This window comes from Patiria miniata, unplaced genomic scaffold (genome assembly GCF_015706575.1).
Source record: "Patiria miniata isolate m_02_andy unplaced genomic scaffold, ASM1570657v1 HiC_scaffold_3, whole genome shotgun sequence".
NCBI classification, from domain to species: domain Eukaryota; kingdom Metazoa; phylum Echinodermata; class Asteroidea; order Valvatida; family Asterinidae; genus Patiria; species Patiria miniata.
The window spans coordinates 33,027,609-33,037,584 of NW_024037069.1; the positions used below are offsets into that span (position 1 = coordinate 33,027,609).

The following is a 9,976-nucleotide window of genomic DNA, read 5'->3' on the forward strand; positions in this document are numbered from 1 at the left end:
TAGGTTTTAACGGAGGAGTATAATTGTTTCACTTTATCTCACTTTCAATTAGCAAAATAACAGGCACAAAAGAAAAACATCAAAAACGAGCCGTGAAATGATTTTTACTGAAAGTCAACCAATTTTAATATATTCGTGCCATGATTACAATACTATATTTGTTTTTTTTTTCCAACTTGGAACACTCCGCTTAACCCCGAGCCGGGGAGGTTTACTTCAACATTTTAAACCTGAACATTGAAATAGACATTGTATACAGTATAAAGGTTAGTCCAAAACACAAGTGTGATCTATTTTTAACGCAGATTTATCAAAATTGGGTAGACGTTTTGATATTTTTTTACGATATTCCTAAACTACAATATCTGGTGGTACATGGTACGGTATTGAAAATAAAGCTTAAATTACGAAATGACGGCCATTCGCAGACAATTAGTCAATAACCAGTTTGTCCGCACGCGTGTATCGGATATGGTCATTGAGTGGTCGGGCACAACCCGACCACTCTTTGGATTTGTTGCGATTAATCTTTCTTTTTTTTTTTTTTTTTTTCCGGACAATACTTCTCCGCGGGTTTTCTGTTAAACGGTATATGGTATGAACTTGTAACTTTCAATATATATCGACCCTCATCCGAAGTGGTGCATATTACTCTGACGACATGATTACGTCATCAGGTGTCAAATTACAAGTGATTTTATCTGAAAAAGAGCCTTTATCTGAAAAAGAGCCTTCACAGATGTCACATAAAAGTACTACATGTAATTGGACATTGTCACCACTACATGTATGACGCCCCATTACCACAATGCGTGACAATGCCAAATGATGCCACCGGTAAATATCAATTAACTTGGAGCAATAACCGAACCCCGCACAAATTAGCCTGGAACATTAAATTCCGGTGTCTCAAAGAAAACAACAAATCTCCCAATTACTGCAGTATACCCATTCATGATTGTTTTTGCAAATTTAGCCCCCCGATCGCCTCATTCCTGGGCTGGTGCTGCACTTTTTATAGCGGCAATGAATAATAATTGCCTTATATTGACCTTGTACATCATGTTGCAAAATCTATGGATCAGTACTGAAATTGTTTTAATGGTGTCCAGAGGCCCCTGAAAATAGAAGCTATTATGAGGAATTCCATAAAACGCCGGAACATATGGGGCCAGAAGTTCAATTTCAGAGAGTGACCTATTTTAAAAATATTCCTTGCAATAAACCCTAGTGTCACAAGAGTTTTATAGCATTACTTCTGAAACAAGTTCCTCCCAACACTTAAGCAAAACTGTCCGCAAATCCAGATCTTTCTTTTTTGAAAAAAAAGGCAGTTTCTCATGATATAGATTTTGTCCAGATTGGACCCAAGACATCAAAGGCACTGCACGTGAAATTACTTAAAATAGGTACTGAAGAAATAATGGTTGGTATGGGACATCGCCGTGGCTATTTGCAGTTTGACCCAATTTTTAAACCCAGGTTTACTGAATTAATCAGAGGAGATGAATGTAGGTGCAATGCCAACTTAGATAAGAACCAACAAACTTCAAAGAAAAAAAACCAAGCGCTTCAGTTTCGGACCAAAAATCACCCACAGGGGATCAGCGGGAAGATTAGCTTCCTTCTGTGTGTCAGCAGGATTTGACAAACTACCGGACTGATTTTTCCCTTCAAATAGCATCCTCGATTACTCTGTGTCGGCACCGAACAGTTTGCCAATTTGGTCTGGCGGTACTGACGGCAGTGTAAATGGCTGCCTGGAGAGATTTCTTGACATTACCATGTTACGAAGATGTTATGAATTTTGTTACGTCATCATGACGTCATCAGGCATCAAATTACAAGCGAGTTAAGGCAAATTTTGACAAAATAGTTTGCGTTATATCTTTTGAACTAAATAGAGTATCGTGTTCGTTTTTTCGTGAGGTTGTAGACTATGCCGTGAGAAACATTTTGTGTTCCCAGACACAAAACCGCTTGACCTTTACTTCCGGTGTTACCGAAAGCGCAATAAAAACTGAATATAACTCAAAAGCGGAAGCATTTTACTACAGACTCATATATTATGAAAATGTTTAGTGAGGAATGCCATACACAAAAAAAACCCAGTGTGATGACGTCATCATCCGAAAGGGCGCCTCTAGCGGCACATAAATTATTGTTTTTTTTTCTTTACTTTTAAAATCATGGGTTCAAATTTTACCAAATCGACCCTTGATATTCTTTGATTAACCGCAGATAACTTGGCAAGGTTTCAAACTCATGACGTCATCAGGCTGGAAGTTACTTTTATGAGAATATGCCAACGATCATATTTTAAATTTAATTCTATCATTTGATCCATGTCGTTTATCTTAGCCCAAATAACGATACCATTACAATGTTCACCTTTTGCTTCCAAACACTGTGACGTCATCAAACCGGAAGTTCGGTGTTATGAATACATACACTTATAGTTTCCAAATTTTCATACGTTATTTAACTTCACAATGAACATCCACTCTGAACTAAATCAGTATTCACTTCCCGTTTTTGACTAATGACGTTATCAAGCCAGAAATAACTTGTATGTGTACATGTTTACTGAAATTTAATTGATTGTCCTGGAAAGGATTTAATTTCCTGATACTTTGTTCTTACATAAAAATATTCATAACTTAACTGGACAGTGTTTCGTAAAATAGTTGTCTACCTGACCACTCTGCGTTTGTAACAACAAACGCGAAACTCTAGTTGTTATTGCAGTTCTTTGTGCACGCAGGTCTATCGTTTTGACAATATTATCTCATAATATAAACACACAGGTGCACAAACTGGTGTCTGTCAATTTATTCTGTATTTGGCCGCCATTTCTTAATTTAGCCTTTATTTTCAACGCCGTTTACGCCGTCCATATATCACCAAGATCTTGTACAGTATAGGACTATCATAGAAGTATCATTCCAACATTTCTTTTCAATTTTGAGAAATCAGCGTATGAAAAAGTGTAATTGTTTTTTGGGGGCCTGCCTTTATGCTCCTTATATGTGCTTTTTTAACAATGTGGTTTCTTTTTTTATGTTTTACTTCAGTATTGAAACGGCGTGGAAATGTGCAGCAAGCATCGGTTGGAAAAAAAGTGATAAATGCTGCATTAACATAGGGTTAGCCGACCATCGTTTTCCCGCCTTAACTGTATACAGATTACAATTTATAGTCAAATTTATTGTGTTTGTACTAAGAAATTTCTTAATCTCTATTAATTTTTTCTTAGTTTGAACTAAATATTGAAAAGCATGAAAACCTCAAAATCTATGAAAAATACCAGAATATTTTGCGAGTACTTTTGCAATGACCGCAGTCAAAATTACTTTCATGATTTTCTGTCAGAGTTGCCGGACTACAAAGACAGAATTGATACCTTTTCAAAGTACAAAACCCCTGTTAATTAGATTTCTTCCGATAGAAAGATTGTGATTTATGGAGTCGTAATCCACCAGCGACGCATGGCGCAGAAATTGAGTTCCAGCGAGTGATCAAAGATAAGCCGTTGATTTACAGCGAGCGTGTCGAGTAAGTAGCAGCGTGCTTGGTTACTACCAAGAGCTTAAACAATTTGGGCGTGCCTTTTGACGAATTTTACCTCATTTTACGGAAGTTTCTAATTAACTTAGCCCGGAAAAGCCGTTCTATTGTTTGCAAACCTTTATTAACCAGCAAGCAGGAATGAGGACGAATCGTTGGCTATTTTGTATCCAGAATTTTTTTTCTTTTTTTTTCTATATCTATCTTTGATGCAAAGTTTTGTGCATTTTCCTCAGTACATTTTGCTTCTTATTCATTTAAGCATTATAGAAAAAGTAAGCGAGTATACTGTGTCATGGCAAGAATTTGTGAATGTCAAGTAAAGCGGTCAATATTGGCTGTTTGTTTCCTAAGGCCTATATTGACAGAACTTTAGGTCCAATTTGGATTTTTCCTTGGTATGTACCTAAAGTCGGGCTATGTTATAGGTGAACATTGAAATGACGTTATAATGACGTCATCAGATGACATGTGTCCATGGCCTATATCTGCACAACTATTTGTCCTGATCACTCTGCAATTTGCCACTGCACATGCATGTATTATCAGTTTATAGCATGACATAAAAATATAATAACAAAATGCCGAATCAGCCATGTGTTTGTCCTCAAACATGTCTAGTTTGTTTCTGTACGTCGACCGCACTTTATTGGGTTTTTTCACTTTGAGAGTGATTCTCATCTTTAGTTTGGGTCGGTGAGTTTGTTGAATTGTTTTAACTCGTAATAGAATTAATCGAATGACAACTCTCAACCTTGATCTGCATTGTCTTGTGTGCAACGTTTACGCCGGAGTTTCCCTCAGCACGTTGGACGATCGTCACACTTCCCGAGGCTTGGTTGGGAAAGGCCGTCATCTCTGCCCGTCTGGCGGCGCTACGGACGCGTCGCTTCCAACACTCACAGCGTAAGACCGCCCCGGTCAGTTTGAGGAACGAGTGGCGAAACTCCTTGTTCCGAAAGGCGTAAATGACGGGATTCACCATGGAGTTGGTGAAGGCAATGTGGAAGAAAATCAACTCATAGATGAGGAGTTTCTCCTGTAGTCCGTGGTCCACTTTGATGAAGAAGTCCAGGACGGAGATGAGTGATGCAGGGGTCCAGGCGAGGAGGAAGAAACCAAGAATCATGGCCACCGTCTTGGCTGCCTTGACGTCACGGCGTAGAGTAGGCCGCCTGGACGTCGTGGCTTCCTGGGCAGCGATTCGATTCATGTGCCCCTTGGCCACACGGAACATCTTGAAGTAGAAGAATAACATCAAGTTGAGCGGGAACACCACGCTGACGGAGACGGTGAAGAAACGGTAGCTGGGCGCGTGGACGAACATCAAATCGCAGTACTCGTGGCTGAAATATTGCAAGTTGTTCCATCCAAGTAATGGCATGGCCGAAATGGAAATGGCAGTAGCCCACGCAACGGCAATCAGCACACTGATTCGAGTACGGCCCATCTTGATCACGTAAGACAGCGGGTCTGTGATTGCTAGATACCGGTCGTAAGCAATCACAGTCAGGTGAAGTACGGACAAGATGATCATGCTCGTCAGCACGTTACTACAGGCCAGGCAAGCTAGAGGCTCTACACCTGTAGCATACCCCAAGGCAAAAGCGATATCAATGGGTATTACGATCACCCCGACCATGAGGTCGGCCACGGCTAGACTAGCTATGAAGGCATTGGTGGGCGTTCGAAGTCTCCGTTCCCGTAACACCGATAAAATCACAAGGGTGTTACCAAGTATGATGCTTGTTGCCAGGAGAACGTCAACGGTCAAAAAGATGGCTTTCTCCCGCTGTCCTAGAGGAAAGTGACTCGGTGACTTTCCCGTGGTGGCATTACTCAACACCGAGGCTTCAGATTCACCCATTATGTCCATCTGTAAATGTCAGAAGCACACTTCCTTTTGCTTTAATACACAAAACACTGGACTAAATTCAAGCCAGCGAGATGATCAGATCCACATCGTACATGTATCGTTTAAAGCGACACTGCGATATTTCCAATCAGGCAGCCACTTTCCCGCCAATCCAGAGCCGATATCCCGCCATCTGTTTACCCATTGAAGACGAAATTCCGATGTGTGACACTTTAAACACCACAAGTAAAGGCACCATTAACATTGAAATCGTGTCACAGCAAAATGTTGATATCGTGAGCGGCGAGAATGCTCACCTATCCAGAATCCGCGTGGTTGCTTTCTTCCTACATTGATGGCGCGCTAAAAAATGAGGGCAAACAAAAATGACTTGTGGTCAAACACGTTGCATCGAATACCACTCACTCCGCACGCGTGGCAGAGCGATTGTTTTCGGCTAACCACGAGCTAAATGGACATGCACGGCTTCTGCACGTACAGACAGCCGAGTCACGAGACAAATGCATTACCTTCAACGTATCAGCTGTCCGAGAATTTGCTCTTGACGGCTATTGCATGTCCAGGCATGCTAACCTCTGGTAAATCATAAAATAGTTGATGTTTCTGAACCATATGTATGCCCAAAATGTGTGGGCATACAATCGATTCATTTTCTTGTGGTTTCTATTTAAATCGCAAACGGAAACAATTTCAATCGAAAACAATCTCCTTTGTCATCCAATATTTTTGTGTACACGCAAGAAAGCAATCATTGAAAACTACATTCGACATGTACATTATTATTTTTGGAGGACCATGGTGTATGAAACTGTTCAGTTTACCTACAATCAGCAAAAAAAATTAAGTTTCTGGATCTCATGCTTTCTGTTCAATGCACAGTTTATTGCGTATTTATTTTTTTAACCGGTAGAAGAAAGCAATACGGAACATGATAGAAACATAACCTGAGCCAAAAACTATGTGAATATCATATAAGTTATGGTTTCATTGCTGTGATATTTGCCGTCACATCAGGTCATAAACATCGACACTTTCAAACGGTTCTTCAATTTGTGAAGGAAACCTATTTCATTTCATTAATTCGATTGGCATTGAACAATTCGACTAGACAATATTATACATGGAACGCTATGGTGCAATGGTTTAGGTGTCCGATTCATGTGCCGTGGTACATGGCTTCGAACACTGACAGGAAACATAGTGCTTATGTTCTTGGGCAAGGCACTTTACTACGATTGCCTCTCTCCACCCAGGAGTATTAATGTGTACCTGTGAAGGTAGAGACCAGAATGCGCTGATCTCGAGCTGCTGTAGAAATTTTTTTTTTCATTTCTGATGAACAGGGATAATAATTGTAAAGCGCTTTGAAACCCTAAGTATAAGGCGCTCTAAAGCACCATATTACATTATATACACGCATTAACCGGCATTGAGATCACTAGTGCACTTCTATGTACAATGTACCATCCAAGGTTGTACTCCATTAAAACAGCGGTCATAGAAAACTGAAAATCGAATAGAAATAGCGCTACCTGGCGGCAGGCAGGAGCAAGGCCATCATTTGTTATTCCATGGAAATTAAAACTTAGGACCACCTGGGCAATTTTCTTGAATTGAAATCTCCCACAGATAGCTTTTTAAATCTTCCCCTCCTCACCAGTGTTGTAGTCGAGACCGGATAGTCCGAGACCGAGACCAAGACTGAGACCTGAAGTTGCGAGACCGAGACCGAGACCGAGACCATGCCAGCCCCTTCAAGGCGGACCGAGACCGAGACCGAAATGGTCCGAGACCGAGACCGAGACCGCGGATAATAAATAACAATAATCTAAATAAACAACAAGACACTAATTACAGCTGAACAGTCTGTCCTTGAGATGTTGATGTTCATGGGGATGTGAAGGAAGTGATTGAAAATTAGGAATCACTTCTACCTGCTTACTTGTGTCATGCGAGTGCTCTTCGTGTTTGCTTCATGCCATAAATTACAACATGGCAACAATATTTGTTATTGTCACAATCAATAAAAAAAATTGGAAACAACCTAATTTAAAGGAGGGGAAAACCTTATTTGATGAACTCCATATATTTTTGCCACTTTTTTTAAAAATATTTTTTTTTTAAATATTGTTTAACTACTATAAAATGTAAATCTCTAACTTAGCAGTACGACAATTTGTACTAGTTTTTGCAAAACTTGAACATGTTGAAACTTGACAAAAGTAAAAAGATCAAAGGTGGATGTTTCATCTGTTATAGGAACTCGGACCCTAAACTCCACAGCCACCCCTTGATTTCAGCAATGACCACTAACGGATATTCAAATGCAACTTTAATTTTACATTGGACCTCCTTGTAAACCTGATTCGAAAAAAATTTGGAGCAAGACAATATTGATTTATTTTTTAAAATTTCAGTCATGGAATATAGATTTGTACATGTAGACCAAAAAATTGAGACATGGTAGCCAGATATGGATTGGTCTGCCCCCCCCCCCTCCGCATCCCTCTTTGTGATTCTCCTTCCAACCCTGCATGTTTGTGTGTCCCCTACATGTTTGTTTCTTGTTCCTCTGTCATTTACCTCTGAAGAAGGCCTGGCTAAGGCTGAAATGTAATGCCACTTTATTTTTGTTTAATGTCAATAATGTTACATATACTAAAGAAGATTGATAAACCTATTTGCCTGATCTATCTTCTGTTAGTCTGCCCGCCGTCATCATCGTCATTAGCCTATTTGAGAATATGGCCGAGACAATAGAAGGGCGCTGTCACAAACTGAATGTGGTGGGCGAGATGTACTCATGGCTCAGTGCCCACGCCTCTCTGTGTTTTGTACCGTGCCATCGTATCGCCCGCATACTTTGCTGGGCAATTTAGTTGAATATTTTAGTGATTAACAAGTACGACATATTGCCAATATATTAATAGTTTATTGTGATGGCCGTAAAGAGCATATGGCGATTAATGGAACACAATTCTTCTCGACTCATGCAAATGCAATTGACATTTAGGAAGGAGACGAGGCAGGCAATTAGACTCTATTTTTGTGTGACCATGGCAGTAGCTCAATTTGTGTTTATCACAGATGAAAAGATGAATACATGGCGAGTCAAAAAGAATGTAACCGTATGATAAAAAAAAATGGCATGGTCCATTTTGTAAAAAATATAATTGGAGTAAAGAACATATGTTATTGAGTAGTAACTGTGAACATTTCACGTAATTTGCATCTCTATTCCCAAGTCGTGTCTATTTTAATAAAGAGATCACAAAATTCAGCTGTCCACCACTAATACCAATTTAACGGTCTACGAATTGATGAATATCCATTAATAAATATAATGCAAAAAAAAAGTTTTCCCGCCTCCACGAATAAAGGAAAAATTGAAAAGGAAAATAGAAAAACAAATCCACCAATATTTCTAGGGGAGAAGAGTTGAATTGTTCCCCGTATTCAAAATACAAAATCTGACGGTGAAAATAATGTTTCAGTCTTGATTCATAAGATTTAAATCTCAGTTGTATTTGGAATCAATGAGGATGGCTATAAAGTGCTTGTATCAACAGATCATCCCACAATAAAAACGAGAAATAAGAAGAGGAGCAATGGTTATTGGACTATGCCTCACTCACTAGAAAGTGAAGAGAGACATGTCCATTAGCATCACACTGCAGTCACATTTGCCCTAAACTGATTCTCTACTTAACCCTAAAAAGGCCGGGGGCGAAATCCCCCCCCCTCACTTTTTGGCTGGTCTCGACTCGAGACAAGCCAAAATATCGAGACCAAAGGGGACCGAGACCGAGACCAAGACCGAGACCACAGCTCCCGGCAAAAAGTGGTCTCGAGCCCGAGACCGAGACCGAGACCGGTCTCGAGACCTACAACACTGCTCCTCACACAACCTCTAAAACCGTTGCCAACATCTGGCCCAAGTCTAGATGAGGCCCCGCCTCGATGCTGGATGGGACAAGACCTTCGCGATTTTTGTAGACAAAATCCCTCGAGTTGGAAGCCACAAGTCCCTAATGCTTGATATCCAGAATTATCTACACTCTGTCCCGTGTATATACGCCGCGCGCGCCACGACCTTTAATACGAAATAATCTGTGGGATAAAAAAGTTAATGATCTGGCGCTCAGGAATTTACAGATTTTAAGGTAATGAGCTCCCAAGTGATTATGTGAAGATGGGCCTTCACGAGCTACAGAGGGCGCTGTAACAGTAAAACAAATTGTTCGCTTGTACCCCCGCCCTGCAAACATCTTGTGAAGGAAGTGGCCTATGACCTATGTATTAAGCATCTGGCTATAGCTGTTCAAGACCACAGTAAGACAATGTGCGCAAATGCTATCTGAAAACTTTCTATAGAAATACACACGTTCCATACCGGATGTGATTTCTGTTTCATTGCGTACCATGTGGACAAAATTTCGAGCTTCGCATAATGCAATCCGACCGTTCGTGATTCGAAACGGAGCCTGAGCAAGTGACGGCAATTGTAAATTTACAACACATATAAGTTTTGAA

At 40.2% G+C, this 9,976-nt stretch overlaps 1 protein-coding gene across 1 annotated transcript; it reads right to left on the minus strand.

Annotated features, from left to right (window-relative positions):
• Positions 1-2,711: 2,711 nt before the first annotated feature.
• Positions 2,712-5,767, minus strand: LOC119737119 (5-hydroxytryptamine receptor 1A-like). The gene has a single exon (XM_038211218.1). The coding sequence runs from the start codon at positions 5,441-5,443 to the stop codon at positions 4,283-4,285; it is 1,161 nt and encodes a 386-aa protein (XP_038067146.1). The 5' UTR covers positions 5,444-5,767; the 3' UTR covers positions 2,712-4,282.
• Positions 5,768-9,976: the final 4,209 nt, after the last annotated feature.